This window comes from Lytechinus pictus, chromosome 13, assembly GCF_037042905.1.
Source record: "Lytechinus pictus isolate F3 Inbred chromosome 13, Lp3.0, whole genome shotgun sequence".
Taxonomy (NCBI): domain Eukaryota; kingdom Metazoa; phylum Echinodermata; class Echinoidea; order Temnopleuroida; family Toxopneustidae; genus Lytechinus; species Lytechinus pictus.
Genome location: NC_087257.1, coordinates 23,600,426 through 23,621,575, shown reverse-complemented (window position 1 = coordinate 23,621,575; position 21,150 = coordinate 23,600,426). Strand labels below are relative to the sequence as shown.

At 34.8% G+C, this 21,150-nt stretch overlaps 1 protein-coding gene across 1 annotated transcript in view; it reads left to right on the top strand.

The window, feature by feature from the left end:
- The first annotated feature begins 8,410 nt into the window (after positions 1-8,410).
- The window catches only part of LOC129274297 (uncharacterized), a 33,532-nt gene continuing 20,792 nt past the window's right edge, over positions 8,411-21,150 (top strand). The window contains exon 1 of the mRNA XM_054911133.2: positions 8,411-8,468. Within this exon, the coding sequence (XP_054767108.2) occupies positions 8,411-8,468 (58 nt within the window). The remainder of the gene's footprint in view (positions 8,469-21,150) is intronic.

The following is a 21,150-nucleotide window of genomic DNA, read 5'->3' as shown; positions in this document are numbered from 1 at the left end:
AAATTGATAATTTTTTTTGATGAGCAATAAACAATGATAATCATACGATTAAACATCTGCAAGGCTATTTATATATATATATATATCTTTTAGATGAAATAAAAGTTGAGGAAATGGAGGAATGCACTAAAAAGCAGGGCTTGTTAAATGTGGATCCCTCAAAGAATTGGTTTGCGCCACCATGGATCTAAGATGGTATCAGAATGGCACACACCTTTGGAGGTTGTTCCTAAGATGACTTTATTTAGAGATCAATTGAGTATTCTTTTTTTTTTCAATTCAATTTAAGTGTATTATCCTGCCATTGTGATAAAAATAGTATTCACCTGTACATCAACAAATAAATTTGCCATGGAGTTCATTTTCTCACTTTTCTGTCGATAATTTTAGTCTGACCTGCGCGTTTTGCCATTGATCAGGGGTGTCAAAGAGAGAGAGAAATGTGATGGTTGATGATATCTGATCACCTTCCATTTCACACTTGTCAATGAGCTCAAGACATCATGAAGAAAGAATAATTGTAGGGATGGTGGGAGGGGTCCTTTGTATTTCTTTATAATAAAATTCTTATTCACATGATATGAATTTATTGTTCATTGTTTAATTATTCATTTATCTTTTGTATTTTTTCATTAATTTCTTTATTGCCAATCCTTTAATGTATTAATTAATCCATTCTGTTCATCTTTATGGGGGGGGGGGCTGGTTGTATGTTGGTGGACTTGTGTCCATTTTTAAAACCCAATTTATTGTTTATGCATATCCACAGAATTGAAGTGTAATTTTTTTTTTTTTTAGTTTTCTGACAAAATAATGTACCTATTTTGTGCAACACAAATCTTGACTAAAAAGCAAATTAATACATTACTGGAACAATAAGAACAAAAAGGGCCTACATCAGGGACTCGATTTTAAGGCGCGCGAGAGCGATCGCGCGCTACATGCGCGCCTTAATCCATTTTAGGTAGCGCGATTAATAGCGCGCCTCGCGATCGCTGAGCTGCGTGGAAATCTGAATGTCGCCCCCGGAATTACTGGCGAGTGATAACAACTCAACGGCCCACTAGCGCCATATGCACGAGCTCCGCTTACCATTTAAAAATCATCCAAAATCCACACTCAAAATCATGAATAAGCCTTGAAAATAGCGAGGAGCGCAGTTTCAAATTTTGCGTCTTTTTTTCTGTACCACGTACTTCCATACACATGGTACCAGGTATGGAAAAAAAATCAACGCAACGGCCGGTAAACAGTTGCATGTAAAGGGGTCCATTATGACTACCACCATGTGCAATTTCGAATGCACATGTTTCCCCTACAGATATCACAATTCTGTGATAAAAGAGGAAATAAATACCACAGTCTAGTAACCTAGCATTGGTGAGTTGTCATTCGGCTTTGCTTTTCAAAACGGCCTATTAACATCCATAATAAGTTACCTTATTTATTAATTATAACTAAAAATCATTTGCTTTCTTTTTCTAGGGGATGAGGTAAATATCAGACAATAAATCATCAAACAAAGCTCCATCTATTTTACTAGGCCGGCGGCAGGTTCGCGCACGCATTGGCGTTTGTTCTAGCTAGCCAGTCGGAGCTCTGTCTCTCTGCCAGAGCTCTGGGGGACAATTCGCTCAGTAAAGGCCTCAATGATGGTGATTTTCTGTTTCAGACAGAGTTTACATTTCAGGTATATTATTCAAAACTGCCAATAAAGTTTGATGATTTCTTCATTGTCATGTATATTTAAGTTCTTAATGAATACATTCTCACCAAATTTAGACTCCCCCAGAGAGAAATGCAATTTTCATGGAGATCTGCGTTTTCAAAGAACTTCAGGAAAAGTTAGGGTATGTCACTCATCCTACGAACGAGGTTATGTGGGCCTTTATTACATGTACATGGCCGAGTACAGGGTATTGTACTGGAATAGACGGAGTAGAAATTAGATATTGAATTCATTTATATCCAAGTCCAACTCACAGTCACACACACACGCACACACACACCCACATCCAAGATTCTAAGCATGAAAACATAACTTAAAAAATCATAAAATATCAAACAAAAAGTAATATAATTCATTATTAATAAGTGAACAGGTATTTCTCAAAATACGAAAAGAGCATTTAAAAATAGCCCCCGAAATTTGACAAAAAATTTAAAATGGAGCCCCCGAAAAAAAAAAAATTGTCAGTGACTTAACTTTTAGCCAAAGTCAAAACCTCACTCAAACAGGTTTTATAACACACAATCTCATTACAATACATTGTAAAACAATTATACTTCAAGAATGACAATAACATGTTCCTTTGGTTGTTGATTGTAACTTAGTACATATATTTCCTCCATCCGTTTTGTTAATTGGACAAAACGCTCCCCTTGTATGTTGAAGAAGAGCTTTTTGCAGTGCTCCTCTACCGCTCTCCTTAAAAGTTCTAGGAGAGCTTTTTATTGCTCCCCTCATAATTATTAAACTGAGTCCCTGCTACATGTGCATGTTTGCTCTCATTTTGACAAAATCCTTCATCCACCCTATCTTTTTGTTGGTGGCATTATGTATAGAGTATGTGGACGTCATACTTCTTTCACACCTTTTTAAAAGGAGTCATTATGGTGATGAGAGGAGGACATACATTTGTAAGGTTGCATGAAGGATTAGGTTTAATGGAGATTAAACCAGGGTTCTTTCTCGAAATGGATGGCTGTCATTCAAATATCTATAAATCAAAAATAGTTCTGAGTGACACATTGTAAAAATGCTGTTAAAAATTTAAAGCATGTTGTGTAAGCCTGGATGTTGTTTAATTTTTAAACAATGTTTAAAAGACCCAAGTCTGTTACTCTAACAACTATTGCTTAATTTTTTATACAATTGTTTTAATTTCTTAAATAATTGTTTAAAAGTATAAAAAAAATTGTTAACAAATTTTCGGCATTACTCCTATTTGTTTAAGATCAGTATGCTCGATCTGTAAATGAAAATCATAAGATCAGTATGCTCGATCTGTAATGAAAATCATATGATCATAAGTCAGAAAAAATTGGAACCAGTGGGATTCGAACCTGCCATCTACTGCTTTCCGGGCAGCGACTCAACCACCAGGCTATTCTGGTTCACGGCTAAGCCACGATGAACTGGAATTCAAATACCCTCGATCCTCTTCTTTCTGACTCATTAATATTCAAATAATAATAAAAAATTGTTGTTAGAGTCACAGGCTTTATAAAGGACATTTTTTAAATTTTAGACAGCGTTTTTACAGTGCAGTCAAATCTGTCTATAAAAACCTCGTAAAGGAAACAAGTAAAATAATTTTTTATGAAAAGGTGGTCTTCAAAGACGGTTCATTTAATACAAATTTCAATGGGGAACATTATTCAAGAGAAACCAAACTTGTGGTCTTAATACACAGGTGGTCCTTCTATACCAGTGGTTTCTAAAAGCTGGGGGCTGTTTGTAAATTAAGAGCGACTTTAAGATAGACTAGTGAACCCTACTTATATGCGCTAAACAATCGCCAATTCAATACCATTTACTTCAAGAAAGGATCACCAGTCGTTCTTAAAGTTGCTCTTAACTTACAAACAGCTTTATGAAACACCCACCAGGTTTGACTGTATATTGATGATTTGGGTACACTGATGATATTAGATCTTACCATGGAGGTACCTCCATGATCTGACAATTGTTAATCGTTATTCTGGGGAGGAGGGAATATAAATGAGGCTTTTGGAAAAGGTTATCACTCCTCCAGACTTTTAATTGCTTATTTAACATGTCACATTTAGCATGTACCCCCCCCTCCCCCCCCCCACCCCCCGTGTCTTTTATTACCACACTTTCCACTTCGTAGGCCTATATCTTCTCCGGTGACTTCTCTTCTTAAGCCTCATGATTATTCTGTCTGCTGTGACCTTGAGGAATTGATGTTGTGTCTTCTTTTCTGACAGAGTTGTAAATCCAGGTTGAAAAAGAAATCAATAATGGTTCTACCCCATGGAATGGACATTGATAATCCTAATCATGCAGAAAGCGTTATGCTAGAGTAAGAGTGAGCAGATAATAAGTCTAGGCTATTTTTATCACTGTTTTGGGTCCCGTGGATGATTCATACATGTTTTGTTATGGTGTGTAAATTTTGAAAATAAAAATAAAAATATTCAACAGGGAATCATAAGTCCTATTAATGTATTCTAGGAAAGATTATTCCAAAGTAAATGGAGGTGGGGAGCTTGAACAAATGGGCATTCTAAAATCATACCATCTTCAGCCATTATGAGCACTTTAAGAATTAGAAAATTTGCAAAATTTCTTTAGAATCCTTCAAAGTTATTTCCATCTGTATTACTATTTGATTGTAATTATTTGTTTCTACATCATTTTCTTAACCCGAGTAATCCAAGAATGAAATGTGATATAGGCCGCACAACTATATTTGAATTTTGATCGTGAATATGACTTTTGAAATGGAGGTCCACAATTAACAATTTTCTACCATCATTGCAGACCTACAAAATGTAGCATATCCAGATGAAGTCCCAATGATTAATATGGCCTGGAGTGTAGATATACCTTACGTTATGTAGGAATACCTAGATATAGATTGATTTGTCAGAGAAAAGGGGGAAGTGCGCAATAAGAGTCTATCTACTTGAGCCAACCCCTCCAGTCCACTCCTTCATTTTAAAATCTATTGATTAGGGCACTCTTAACCGTCATAGGCTGACAATGGAAAATAAAGGCTTTCTGATCAATATTCCCTTGTTCTTCATGGTAGAAAACGGGGGGGCTCACCACATAAATAAAGCTATCATCTCCTGCCTGCAAGATGGCTGTAAATACTATGGTCAATATGGGGTTGTTATGTCCTTTTTGCAGGCAGTAGAATTGTTAAAGTAAGTAAGAAAGAAAGTAAGTGCCACTCATGATCAGCTACTACATGTATATAAACTAAATATGAGTTTGTGTGGGATTTTTTTTTTTTTTTTTTTTGGGGGGGGAGGGATGCAATGCAAGAAGATATTTCTTAAAGGTTTATACTTTGAGTTATTGCACATTAAGTGTCAGTTTCTCAGAAAGAGAGAGGAGGCAGTGGAGTGGTGGTAGGTTGTGGAGTTAGAGTAGAAGGGTCTTGAATTACCATTCCCAATAAATGAATAAATAGATAAATAAACAATACGACATATGGGGGACGAATTATCTTATTTGGGGGTATAAGAGCAGTAGTATGGATAGCATAATGGCATCATAACAGACAAAAACAAAGAAATAAATGAAAGAAAATGGTCAGTGGAAAAATAGAAAGAATAAAGGGAGGGATAGATGAAAAAGCAAAGCTAGACAGAAAAAACAAAAGATAATCTTTTTTTGAAAAATAGATCAAGAGCATGGAACTGTTACTTCTAAACCACAAGGAAATGAAATTGCACATCAAGAAACAGGATATTTTTACCGTATATGCCGATATCTAACCAACTGTAATAAAGTTTGAGGTAGTTGAATCAAATCTGTTCTGACAGGGAGATTAAAACGTATCCTTCCTTCGGATACTCTCATTTCTGGAAGATCGAGCATTGATTATGTGCATTGTACCTGGAGATATTTATACAATATTCCTACAGTCACAGGCAAGTGAAACCGACCCCAAACTGGGTGATAATGTGTCATTGAAAATAATGTAATAGGTTTGATCGGTCTGGGGGTTGATTTCATCGGTATGACATTAGCTTATGACAGGAGCCACTGCAGAATGACTCGGTGAATACTGAATTTATGTGATTCCTATTGACTTAAGTACGAAGACAAATATATTCCTGCAGTCAAAATGTTAATGATTATCAAAAGAGAGGCATGTATATTTTGTAAATTTATACATGAAACTAACAAAGTGATCTTCAAGAGACTATTAAAGTATTGATTTCACCTAATATGTGATTTTAACATGCTATTGGTTTTCAGAAAGAAAACTGATATAAGTAGTTAGGATCGAAAGTCCCCTTGCCTGTACTCTCAGTATAATCTGAAAAAACTTGCATTCATACTTCAAAACAAGTGATTTCATTCATTTAATGTTCTTCCATTGCCGTGTAATCATCCATTCATAATATCAATTGAAATCTCATGATTCATTTAATGGCAAATATAAACAAAACATATCGTTTTTCATTTTCACCTCTGCATATTTAGTTTGGAATGAAATACATGTTATTCAAACATACACCGAGCTGAACATGAGATGTCAATATTTACATACAGTTAATACATTTGGGCTTTGGTATTGTATGTTTACCAGTAAAATCTTCTGAAACAAATGATATCATTCTGAAATATTCTTCCTGCATTAGACATTGAAAAAGATGTTAATTTGATGATGAACTTAATACATTATAGATAAATATTTTTATCTATTAATAAATTATATGGTTTAAAAGCCCTAGGTTTTATTTTATACCTCTAATTGTATGTTTTATGGAGTTTTTAGTATTCAGATGGGCCCTTCTCCCTAGAAGAGATGGGGTGACAAAATATTACAGCTTCAAAATACCTAATTGTACCTGCTGGATATGCTTTGTGATATTCAGACCTGTTCATTTGTATGCTAATTGCAATTCTTGGTGGTTGATGAGCTTGGTGGACGCTTGCATGGACTGAATTGATATTGATTAACCGCGCAATGAAGCTCACTTTATATCAATTTGACTGTTTAGTCATATGTTACTTCATATTAAAACCTTAATTAGCAACTACATGTAAATAGGCCTACCCTGTGTGCACTGGACTTGCATTATAAGCAGAAAGGCAATAATTCATGGAGTTATTCCCTTCTTGCTGTCAATGGGAACAATATTATGCATGCATCTGAGAGTAACTTTATTGTTTATTTATGGTTGGGGAGTCATTCATTAAAGCAATTAGTTGGCAAAGGATTCTCCTCTAGGAGTATATGTGATCAGAAAATAAATCAATACGTCTTGTTAATAATAACAAGTTATCTTTAAACATGTATTGTGGAATTGGAGTTTGAAAGACTGAAATGCTAGGAAAGAAATGTTTTCGATTTGTTGTTTAGTGATATGTGTAACACATCTATATGATAATGGACAGATTCCTTACCATATCAAAGAAAACTGGATATTATAAAGCACTTCTTCCCATTAACTGTGATCATCATCACCATCATCATATTTTTATATTATATTTAATTTATCATCATAGTTGTTATCATCATCTTCATTATCTTCACCATCATTATCATCGACATCATCATCTCTATTGTCATCATCATCATCATTACTATCATCATCGTTGTCATCACCATCATCACCAACATCATTATTACCACCATCATCATCACCACCACCACCACCACCACCATCCCTGCCATCGACCATTTTCATGATCACTACAGCACTATGTCTAACGAGGTCACTACCATTCTTATACCATCCTCCTCCTCCTCCTCATCATTTCTTCCACCATGATCTTTATCAATTAGTTTCAAATCTACATTACTACTGCCTTGGACAGCAACCTCATGCTATTCTTAGAACTGCCAAAAAGAGTCATTTGTAGATGACACTTTTGTCTCTATTGTGACATATATGATTTTTCCTGTTCCTTCCCAAGACACATACAGAAAAATATACATTTTAAGGAATTCATAGGTAAACTCTACCAATATCCTATATCTCCCGATTTAATGTATTTTACCAGCTGTTGAAATTTCCCTGGAGATGTCGACTTCATCAATTCCGGACTTCAAAATTGAATCACATACAAATAACTGTCAGGACCACAGGATGAAAACCAAAACCACTCGGGAGCTCGTCCAAAGCACTCCCGCTGAAAAAATTCAAATGAAACCAAATACCAAGAGAAGCACTGTAGTCAACAATTTTCTCAAGGTTTTGTCTCGCTGTATGATTCTGGAACTTGGCACATGGGAAATGCAGTCAACAGACATCTCTGCTGCATGTCACAGTTAGGAAAACAATAAATGCTCTGAAAAGCTAGTAACACTTCTATGTGGTATTCTTGTGAGAATGCAATGCTTTTATAACAGAACGAAATCAAACGAAAGAAGCAGAACAAACAGAAGAAACAAAATTTAACCAAAAAAAAGCAAGGGTTTCCATTTCTCTCTAATATTTTTCATTACGAGGCTTCCCTTTTGATCTGCTACTGATTTCTATTGCAACTTTTATGCTCAATTTGTTATAAAATGACACTTGTGTGAATCGTCTCTTTATCAGATTTTTGTGCCTCCCTCCTTATGAGAATTTACACAAATTGAGGATTCTTTGTTTTCTAATTTGATGAAAGCTGAGAATTCCAGGTTGCTGGTCTAGCTTTCAGTATTGATTTCCATCTATTACCGTCTCATATTTTCTATTTCACGAGATAGAAATGACAGGAATTGAGATTGCCACACTGAAGGCACGTTCAGACATGGTCCTACAAAGCAGTAAGAATGAAATTCTTAGAACAGAAAATAGCAGAAAAATAGTTTTGTCCTTAGTTGAGCACATAGACTCGTAATTCATGACATCATGGCTTATGACATTGCATCATCGTGCGTTTGCACAAACTTTGGATGATTAATTTTGATGAAGCACTTAGATTTATTGCCAAAAGTGGCTTCTTTAGTTAACCACACTAGAATCAAGACAATTTTAATGTAAATGTACAAAACATACACTCGTAAATCATGACATTATGAAACATGATTCATGACCTCTTTATAACAATGTGTTTGTTTGTGAAAACTTTTGAATAATGATCATTTTCACATAAAATAGACAAACGTGCATATTTCACATTTATTGCCAATAGTGGGTAACTTTAGTTTGGTTTTGTTTACCACATAAGAATCAAAGCAATGTTTAATGTACAAAATGAAGAATTACACATGAGAATAATAAAAAAAAGACTTACCAAAGATACAGATCACTCTATTCAGAGCTATCAATAAAATGGCTCTCTTCTTCCTAGATATGTTAAAACTAGAATGACGATCCATTTCACTGTGTCTGAACAAGGCCTGACTTTGCCAATCATAAGATGAAATCAATGAAATCAAGAGATTTAGGGCAAGATAAAAATACATCTCTTTCCATTATACACAATGATATGACTTACATGCTGGTTTTTGTTTACTATAGGATGGATGGGCATGATGTGGTCTGGGCAAATAAATAAATAAATCAGAGGTTGCAAAGATATGTAATAAATAAATGGAATTAAATAAAAAAGAGGTATTCTTACTATATTTATGATGTAAATAAAATCATAATTTTTGTGTTTGTGAAGAATTATCGGGTATTGCTTTTTGCTAATAAATTTTCCCTCTGGTATTTTGATTAATGCATCAAAATCATACCAATATTGCTAAAACTCTGGCTAAAAAAAAATCTTTTTCCGAGTGGGGGTTGGGGCAGTGGTGTATTCCCAGAAGCGCTAATTGATCTATCACTGTAATTAAGTTTTTTTTTTTTTTCTTTGCACTGATTTTACATCCTATGAAACATCAATTTTCATTAATATTTTGTGTTACAAAACTATTATCCTAACACATACCCTTTATGTTATTTTTTATTTTAATTGAAATGGACAATTTAAACAGTAGAAAGAACTTTTCATATTGTATTTTGCTCTGCCAACCTGAGAGGTGGAAAAAACAATTCTGTTAAACAACCGTACAAATTTCAAGGGTCGCAAGGCTTACATCACGTTGGCTGATGAGAAATCCCAAGGCACTCGACGGGCAGTGGCATTACCAGGTTTCAGTTGCCATGGTAATCAGGGATTTTACCTGAATATTCAATGTTCTAAATATATTTCCTTCCACCTCTCGGGCTAGGCGGTGAGGTAAAAATAGCTTGATATACAAACTTGGCCATGCATGCACCATTTCTACCTTCGGTCCCACTCATGCTGAATTATGTAAGTGATGTCACGCACGAGTTGAAATGAAGTCAAAGCATCATGGACTTCAAAGACTCGTTGCCACGCTCTGAGGTCACATGATTACTTGTACCTATTTGACTGCCCTTGGGGTGCACCTAACACTATGCTATGTGTTCATACCGATCATAAAACATCAAATTTTCGTTTTATGTGTTTGATAGTTGAAGTTTGATTTTAAGATGCTGATAATAAGATACGTGAAGCCTATAGCTGTATGCCTATGGGTATTGAGTGTGTATTTATTCCGCTCATAGTGGAGTTAAGCGTTATTATAATCTTCACTAATCACAGTTCACATTCATCCATTGTTGCAAAAGAAGGTTAACAAGAATGAATCTTTCATGATTTTTCTCTCTATAAATGTCATACTGATGGCAATAAAACACTGTTGGGAATAAAAACAAGTGCATCATTCATGATAAATGGCAACATTTTCGATGCAAGTCAATTGCTAAATTTTCTGCCATTTGTGATGAGAAATTGCATATTTATGTAACTGCATACATATAATTCATACAGTGTATAGTATATTTCAACTTAAAATTTGGGAATGTAATATTCTCCCTGTCCCTAAGGGTAAAAATGTGAACATAAACATAAAAAAAAAATAACAGAAATTTAAAGAGAAAAATCAATCTTGCTTGTTTTCATTACATTTCGAGTGAGTATCAAAATCGATCAATGTTGGGTGTTGCATGGTTAGCAATTAGTGATAAACATGACTTGTATTTTCTTTTAACAAGTTAAACCCATTTTGATTAATGTGTAATTCATTATGACTGAAGTCCACCACTGAAAATGATATTGACCAGACAACTTTTGAAAATGAAAATTTGATATTTTTTTTTAAACATTATCCAAAAGAAGTGAAATGATAAAGCATTATTGATTACTACCTGGTACTTGTATAGATTTTTTAGACAAAAGAGCAAAGTGAGCAATTATTCAGTATTAATAATCTTTGCTGAAGTTGTTCAATGCTTACTTAAAGGTCAAGTCCACCCACGGAAAAATATTGATTTGAATAAACAGAGAAAAATCAAACTAGCATAACTCTGAAAATTTCATCAAAATCGAATGTAAAATAAGAAATTTATGACATTTTTAAGTTTCACTTATTGTTCACAAAACAGTGATATGCACAACTCAGTGACATGCAAATGAGAAAGTCGATGATGTCTCTCACTATTTCTTTTGTTTTTTATTGTTTGAATTATATAATATTTCATTTTTTACAGATTTGACAATAAAGACCAACTTGACTGAAACATTTAAACAATGCTACTTCCACGTGTTTAGGGAGGAATTAATCGTTGTTTTATACTTGACAATGAGGAGAAAATTAGAATATTTCATATTTAATATAATAAAATACAAAGGAAATAGTGACATCAGTCTCCTCATTTGCATACTAAACATGATGTGCATATGATTATTTTGTGAAATTAAGCAAAACCTTAAAATGTCATAACTTTCCTATCTTACATCCGATTTTTATTTTGCAATTTTCAGTGTTATCCTGGTTGGATTTTTCTCTTTTTATTCAAATCAACTTTTGTTGGGGTGGACTTGTCCTTTAAGGGAGAATTAGAGGATTGAGAGTTTTAGATATGACTTTTAAAAAGTGAGATTCTGCAGTGCTGATGATGGTTAGGAATATATACAACACTTCATTGTTTAAGTTGTATGCAATGCTTGTAATGCTATGCTTGGAACAAACTGAATTCTTTAAGAAATATTAATATTTGAACTTTTTTTCAAAAAAGTTGCAATTTACAGTCCAGTGACCCAAAATGACACGAAGATACATGTATGTCTTGAGAACTTTTGTCTGAAGCCATGACTGAAAAACACAATAACATTACTTACATGGCGCTCTTTGTTGTTTGATAGTTATTTTGTAATGACTCTTAAATGCATATTCAAATAATAAAATTGTTGTTACTTTTAGATTCATTTTGTATGACTTTCTGTCAATATTTGTATTTAATTTCAGAAATAAATTTATTGAATTGCTTTGCATTGAACTGATTCAAATGAAACCAAATCGAATTGAATTGAATTAAATCGAATTGAAAATAATTGAATCAAATAGGTTTGAACTGTGCACTGTACAATGAATATTTGGATAACAAAAGAAAGTGATACTCATTTCCAATTGGTTATGAGCTTTTCAAACAATTCTAAATGATAGGCCTAGTTAAAGTTATACAACACTTTTGTTAGCGAGTTCACTGGGTTTATGCAAGGTGTGAATGCAGGTGGCCAATGTCTGTGCCTTGGGGCACACGGACTTGGTTTGATGGATGTTTGGTGAGGATAGCCGTTATAAAGTCTTACCAAGGTAGCTGTTAACACAGCTGCATTGGGGTAAAAAAGGTGACTGCATTCTAGCATTGATTGGAAGAAGGACGTTAGCTCGTATGCATTGATAACGAGTTAATGCCGTTCTGCCTCTGATGGAACGTTATGATCTGACTAGGGAAGTGGATTGGTGGATAGGACTTTTTCCGACTGCAAGGAGCAGTGGGAAATTTGAGATAAATGTGGCTGAATTTTTCTTGTTTGTGTCGTTTCGACTTTCCTTAAGCTAATTGCATGAATTTTTCTCTCAAAGTGGATGAAATGAATGAAAGAAAGTCATAGTAAGACTTAAGTCCAATCCGAAGATGCATCAATGCTCTCAGTGAAATTCAACACTTCATTACAAAGCTCATTCTTACAGTTTCATTCAAGAATTATTCAAAAGTTGTTTTCCTATTCAATTATATGTAATGGAAAACAAATGTTTTAGTTTCCTCATTCTGTAACCTTGGGGTAATGATTTTATTGAGAATTAATTTACATGTCAACTATTTCTTAAAAAAGCACTTCTGGTATGGACTTTAATATTATTATTATCTTAGTCATTTAGACTTTGATTTGATAATCTGAATTTTGCAGAGTTGAATGTATATAGATATGTACTCATTATATTATTTGAGTGTTGATTTGAATGTGCAAGTTACACTTTGAATTTATTCCTTCATTTGAAAGCACAATTATTATTCACAATCAAATCAAAGTGGGCGCGTCGTGGTCTAGTGGTTCTGACTCTCGCCTTTCAAACAGAGGGTCGTGGGTTCGAATCCTAGCCATGGCGTGTTTTCCTTCAGCAAGAAATTTATCTACACTGTGCTGCACTCGACCCAGGTGAGGTGCCGGCAGGATGAGTACCGGCAGGAAGTAATTCCTCAAAAAGCTGTGTGCACCAGAATCGGTAGACTAGCTTAGCCGGGGTAATATAGGAGTGCCTTGAGCACCTAGCAAGGTGGATACGTGTGCTATACAAATCCTATATCATTAATATTATTTATTATTTTATATATTATAATTGTATTAAAACCAACTGTTTCTTTCTCCCCTGTTTCATTTTCTTTCATGTCTTCTGTCATTTTCCTGGATATTTGCACAACAGGTGAGTTTATCAAAAGTTTTTAAATAAATCTTAGTAAAAAAGACCTTAAAACTGTAGCCATTGTTGGAGATATTGCCTGCATAATTTTCCATATATAATAATAATAATATAGAGTATTTCTAAAGCGCCAAATCCACATTGATTATGTGCTCAAGTCGCTGAAATATACTTGGTATATTTTTATTACCCCGGCTGTAGCTGAGCGGCCATAGGCGCTAAAGCATTCAAGGAATAAATCTTACCAGCGGCCATAGGCGCTAAAGCATTCAAGGAATAAATCTTACCGGGTACCCATATATATATATATAGCTTTGTATTTTTGTTTTTGTTGATTTATTTGAGAATGCCTTTTGCACCACATATTTGCTGCTGTCTTTTAACAAATGCCCTCTATTTATGTTTGATGGTAATTTTTTTTTAGATAAAGGGGAATATTTCATGTTATATTATACCAAGTAAGCAAATTTTGTACCCATTGCATCCTCCAAAATTATATTAAAATTGAAGAAATGCATTGTGTGAATAGATTTAAGGGCATTCTTGCATCATTGTGCAAAAATCAATATGTTCTTATTGTTCTTACACAGTGGTGGCAAAATAGAATATACAAAATTGTATTAATTTACATTGAATATCTCCAGAGCTTATAATACATTCATATCTTCATAAGATTTGCATGTAAGTAGTTCATCGTTTTTGTCTTTTTATAGCAAACTTATCTCCACACAAGTGAACATTGCCATTTGCTAATAACTGTTAGTGATATTCTAGTCCTTGGCTCTCTACCAATACTATTTATTTCATCGTTTCATTGAAATCAGGGGTGGGTGAGGGGGGGGGGGGGTGGTTATACGTAGAACCACTCTACTCAATGACTGCTATTTCATAATTGCCATTCATTATGTCATGTTACTTCCAGTACATGGACAAAACCTATTTCAGATATTGGAATAAAGAATTTACATAATGAGTGACGGCTTCTTCCATTCTAGCTTAGGTTTTTCACCTTTCAGATTACTCAGAAATATCCCATTTCATCTTTTATCGATCCTTTGATGCGTAATCAATACAATTTTGTCTGACATTGATTTATGTGCCACCGTTGATTTATATCCTGTTCTTCCATCCGTACATCGGTTCAGTCCCATATACTGTCTTTGATGCGGTTGCACTAAAGCTCCCTCAATTATTCAGCACCCGTATACATGCAGCTCTGCAGTATTCCCAGATGAGTTGGGTTGTTCTGAATGGTTGATCTTTGTTCTCAGAGGGTGAAAGACGGCATCTAGAATGTCAGAGAAGAGTGTTAACAAATACCTGGCAGGAAGGTATGCCCCCCCCCAAAAAAAAAGGAGATAATGATAAAGTAAAATAATCTTCCTTTTAAAGGTGAAGAATTACCAAAGAATGAAGATAGAAAAGCAGGTTTAGAAAATTACAATATGGGAATGAGGGGAAAGTGGAAAGAGAGAGGGATGGTGAGAGAGGGAATAAAAGAGAAAAAGAAAGAGGGATACAGAGATTAGAGGAGAAAAAATAGAGATGTAGTTTCAAAAAAAGAAAAAAAGTTGGGGAAAAACAAGGTATGAGAGGATGGAGTGACGGAACAATAGATGGAGGATGGGAAGAAGGATTGCAAAAAAAAAAACACAAGATGACAGTATCAGAACTGAAGGGAAAGAAGAAAGTTTAAGGAAGGAGAAGATAATTATGTGTATAGGAAGGAATTAATCCAGTGAGAGATTATATCAAAGAAGATGGGGAAAATTCAAGTCTTAGAGAAGATGAAAACAGGAGAAATAGATGAAAAGAAATGAAAGAAGGAGATAAAATGGAATGTGTAGAATAGATTATGACAGTATTATATGAAAAAGACAAACAAAATGAAGGAAGGAGAAAGGTGTGATTGTTTAAAGACTAGACGAGGGGAAGAGAGTAAAGAGGAGTTTTCATCTTCTTATCAGTTATCAGGATGTAAATAGAGCATGAGTATTATAATTTTCTCTATCTTTTCTTCTACTCTATTCTTTAATTTGCATACTCACATGTTAATTCTACCTATCATCCTTTTGATACATTGAACGAAAATGTAGGTGCCAAGATGGAAATGAGAGTATAATGGTGCAGAACATTAATCAGGATTCTTAGTGGTTTGATTTCCGGCTTAAACAACTTTCAACAACTTATAGGGTTTCCATGTGTATCATTTTATTTTCCTTTGTTTTTTGCAAGGAGAATATTAAGGGGAGATATTCAATGTATTTATTTAATCTCTCTGAGTATCATTTGCATATAAGAACAATAAAGTTAACATTGATTTATTTATGCAATTAATGATATTCTTATCTAAGTGAAATAATGAAGTAAAGAAGCTACGTCCATTAAAATGATGTATTGAATTTGAATTATTACAAGGAATGTGCCCAATCTATCAACTTACATTAATAGCAAAAACAAACAACCCTAAAATGTTCTAGTATAATGGTAAACCAGTATTAAAAGTTCATATTCATTTGTGAATTCTTATTGAATGTTTCCCACCTGCAATCCAGCAAAAAAATCATTATATATAATATTCAAGATAAAATTGAAAATGCATGACTTGCAGTCACTTGATGTATCAAAAATTTGGTATTATATTTAGTATCTTTGTGCTTTCAAATTCATTGTCATATGCTGTGCCTGTGGTGCAGGTATATCGATTTTTGTGGTTTGAGAGTCGACTTCTCCTTTAACATAATGTCCATTGCTTTTTTTTCTCAAGAGACAAACATAGATAGAATAAATGAATATTATACGTGACATCTGACAAATATCTCCGGGACTGTTTGATAAAGAAGTCATACTTAAATGCCAACACATAAACTCATTAAAGGGTGGTCCAGGCTGAAAATATTTATTTCTAAATAGAGTAAAATCCACAGCAAGATATTGAAAATTTCATCGAAATCAGATAACAAATAATGAAGTTATTGAATTTTAAAGTTTATCAATATTTTGTTATATGCACATCATCATGAATATTCATTAGGTGGGCTGATGATGTCACATCGCCACTTTTCTTTTTCTTACCAGTATGCTATTACATGAAATCATAAATGTTTCATTTTTTCATACCTGTGTAAATGATGTGTCTCCATTATGATGAAATAAGTTGCAGCAATGCACTTAATCATTTGTCAATCCAATTGTTTTAGTTCTTGGTAGAAAAATTTTGATTAAACCTAATTTCATATAATAAAATCCAAAAGAACAAGTGGTGATATATGACATCATCAGCCCACCTGATAAATATTCATGAAGACATGCCTAGAACTGTTTCACCGGAATAATGCAAATTTTTAAATTTCAATAAATTTGTGATTTATTATCCGATTTTGATCAAATTTTCAGCAATTTGCTCTGTGAATTTTACTCTATTTATGAGATATAAATATCTCCAGCCTGGACCATCCCTTTAATGCATACTCATTAGTCTCGCATCCTCTTAGCATGTTCTTACTGATATATTGATGCAAAAGTTATCATACAATTTTTTAAAACCTCGTTATTATTTTCAAACTGTAGTATTTACAAGTTACATTTAAATCCTTGTGAAAGTTCCTAGACTAGCACCTTCAGTGTATCAAGAAAGTCATGAGCAAATTGTGACCTATTTGTTGTTTTGTGGTGGACAAAGTGATTGTGTGCACAAAGTATTCGTAGCCAGGCTTGCAAAACTCAAAGTATATATATACACACAAGAAGGTTTTTTGTCTCACCTGCATAGCAGAGTGAGACTATAGGCGCCGCTTTTCCGACGGCGGCGGCGTCAACACCAAATCTTAACCTGAGGTTAAGTTTTTGAAATGACAGCATAACTTAGAAAGTATATGGACCTAGTTCATGAAACTTGGCCATAAGGTTAATCAAGTATTACTGAACATCCTGCCTGAGTTTCATGTCACATGACCAAGGTCAAAGGTCATTTAGGGTCAATGAACTTAGACCATGTTGGGGGAATCAACATCAAAATCTTAACCTAAGGTTAAGTTTTTGAAATGTCATCATAACTTAGAAAATATATGGACCTAGTTCATGAAACTTATACATAAGGTTAATCAAGTATCACTGAACATCCTGCATGAGTTTCACATCACATGACCAAGGTCAAATGTCATTTAGGGTCAATGAACTTTGGCCGAATTGGGGGTATCTGTTGAATTACCATCATAACTTTGAAAGTTTATGGATCTGATTCATGAAACTTGGACATAATAGTAATCAAGTATTACTGAACATCCTGTGCAAGTTTCAGGTCACATGATCAAGGTCAAAGGTCATTTAGGGTCAATGAACTTTGGCCAAATTGGGGTATTTGTTGAATTACAGCCATAAATTTGAAAGTATGTTGGTCTAGTTCATAAAACTTGGACATAATAGTAATCAAGTATCACTGAACATCCTGTGCGAGTTTCAGGTCACATGATCAAGGTCAAAGGTCATGTAAGGTCAAAGAACTTTGGCCACGTTGGGGGTATTTGTTGAATTGCCATCATATCTCTATAAGTGTATTGGTCTAGTTCATAAAACGTGGAAATAAGAGTAACCAAGTATCACTGAACATCTTGTGCGAGTTATAGTAGTTTTCAAAATCAGCACTGCTGCTATATTGAATCGCGTGATGCAGGTGAGACGGCCAGAGGCATTCCACTTGTTAGTAATATTATTGGCATTTAGGACCTTCATAGTGGCCTTTAATATGGGAACTGTTTCACAAAGACTTGTTATAATAACAAATTCACAATATCTATAACAAGTTTGCTACCAGCCAATCAAATTGAAGGATTTCAGTGCCTTTAAACTGACATTGCTAATTTGTTATTATAACAAGTTTTATGAAACAGGGTCCTGGTCCACAGGCAGTCTTTTGTATGGAAAATCTGTACCAAATCATAGTCGATAAAAATAAAACAAGTAAAGCAAGACCAGGGAATCGGAGGTGGGTTTGCAGCTACTGTTTGTATTCTCATCGCATGAGACGCGTCTTTTGGATTTGTCAGAACAGCAAAGTTATAGCTGCAGCCCCCACTTAGATTATAGCCTTGTGACTTAATGGCCTGAGGTTTATCAGTAGATATGGTTTTTTTGTGTTTCTTGGTTATTGACCTTGCATCCTCCTACATGTACCTGGAAAACAAATGACCGTTTCTAGAATGGTTGCCATGGTTATGGACGTTTTACAGGAGATGATGATGAAGATGATCAATTGCCTGCAGCTCATAGCAAGAATGATAGATTAGTTTTCAGTGGCCATGGCATCCTTCTTGCATAAATGAATTTTTCTTGTTTGTGTATGCCTGTTTACTTTTTATTTCACTATTGATTGAGGTCAGCACCAGCTTATTTCATAACAGTTTTTATTTTTTTAAATATTATTGAAATCTGCCTCCCCCTTTCCCGTATGTCCTCACATTTTCATTGCTTATTTGTCTCTTTCCTTCTCGCTCTCCCATTCTTGACTATTACCTCTCTTCAAATTTCAGTCTTCTCTCTAACATTAATTTCCTTTCTTTCTGTCATTGTTCTTTCCCAACTACGTGGCCTACGTTGTTTTTTAAATATTCAGTTTCATTCCATTATATTTCATCTTTTCCTCCATTTTATTCATTTCCTCTATTTGGTTCATTAGAAAACTTAGTAATCCCTCCATTCCCAACCTTTTCTTTAGAAATATTAAATTATAAAAATAGGGATATTGTTCAGTTGCATGACAAAGCCATTTCTCTTCTAGCATTCAATTATTCATTTTTTTTCTTTCCTCACTATTTTTTTCTTTTCTCTGAGTTTGTTTCAATCACTGGAAATTTAAAGGGAATAGTTGCCCCCATGAGCCCCCCCCCCCTCCGCCCCGTACCACACCTGAATGTACATGTATTTATGGTCTTGCACTAATCAGACAAATCACCCATGTTATTATATTTCTTTATCTGTGATTCTTTCCGGAGCTTTATAATTACTTTCTCTCCTTTTTTGGGGGGGGGGGGGGGAGGGATGGGGCAATTTTTTTATCTAGCCAACAGACTCTTGAATTAGTACCATCTATGGATATGATTATAGTCTAGCACAGTTCAGAAATAATCACCCTTGTCATTTCTTTGTCTGTGGTTCTTTCTGGAAATCCATGAGTTTGTTTCTAATTTTTTGGGGGAGGGGAAGGGGGGGGGGGGTATAATTTTTTGGCTTGAGGCAAACTTGCTCTAATTTTCTTCATGATTAATGATTCTGGTTAAGAAGTACTTCTTGAAGAGTAATTTCTCTTTGAGTACTCCTAGTTATAAAAGATACTTGAGATTCTTGCCTTGCCTGGTTAGTTTGTGAGGAGAAAAGAATGAAGATGGTAGTGGAGTGTATAAATGGTTGATTTATAAATAGACAGTTGGGATTCAAGGCATTCGATCCTGATCAGAGAGAGGAGGATAGAGAAGAGAAATGAAAGGGCGAAGGAGAGAGTGAGTGAGAACGGAAAGGATGAAGGGTCATGGGAGAGAGAGAGTTGAGTAGAGAGTGAGAATGAGAGAGAGTGAGATTGAAGGAGCAGATAAGAAGCCCGAAGAGGGAGAGAGATATTTGGAGAGGCTGAAAGAGCAAAATGCAAAGAGAGATGGGGGGGGGGGGGGTGAGAGAGAGCAGTCCATAAAGATATCAAATATATTTCAAGTACAACATATGAAAGAACTTATGGACAACATATTGTTTCCTTCCAAATAAATACTTTAATTTAGTCCATAGACATTTGAGCTACCAACCTTTTCAATGCCCCCATTTTAGTTATTAAAAAAATACTTATTCATCATAAACACAGCCTTCCTGTGACAGAAGACTTGAAAAAAGGAGAGACAAAACAAGATGATGTCAAACAACTTAAATGATTTTATTTCTTATGAAATCTAGTGTTTGATACCACTTGTTGGTGTTGCATGAAACTTAATCTTGCCAATTTTAATGCAAGAGTAGATCTGTCCATTGGTTGGGTAGTCCGCTTTTGTCCAGGGCACCGACCATTCGTTGGAACTGAAAGCCATCCTGAATCTAGCGAGGTGCATCAGACCCGTCTGAAGAGGATCATTAGAATGCGGTGAAAGCGATACTCATGAGTTGCTGTGGCCAGTCCCATCTCATAGATATTGGAAACGTTAACTCATCGGATCTTGAGGGGAACAGAAAGGGGGTATTTCAGGTACCTAGGGTGTTGTTTGGTACCTGGGATGAGCGATGAAACTTTGAATGAAATTTGTCATGATGTTGGTGATGTGTTGATGATGATGGTGGTAGTGCTGGTGATGTTGTTGATGATGGTGATGATAGTGGTGGTGGTGGTGACGATGAATATGATGATGATGTTGATTATAGTGATGGCTTATTGATTAATTCACTTTTGGCGTTGTGGTGGTGATGATTTATTATGATGGTGGTGATGATGGTGATAATGGTGGTGGCGGTGGGGACGATAAATGATATTTATGATGATGATTATGATGATGATAATGGTGGTGGTCATGGTGATGATGATGGTGATGATGATGATGGTGGTGGTGGTCATGATGATGATGATGATGGTGGTGATGATGATGATGATAGTGATGATTATAATGAGGATGATGATGATGATGGTGATGATGGTGTTGGTACTGGTGATGATGGCGATGTAGTAGTATTAATGGAAGTTAAAGACCATAAAACA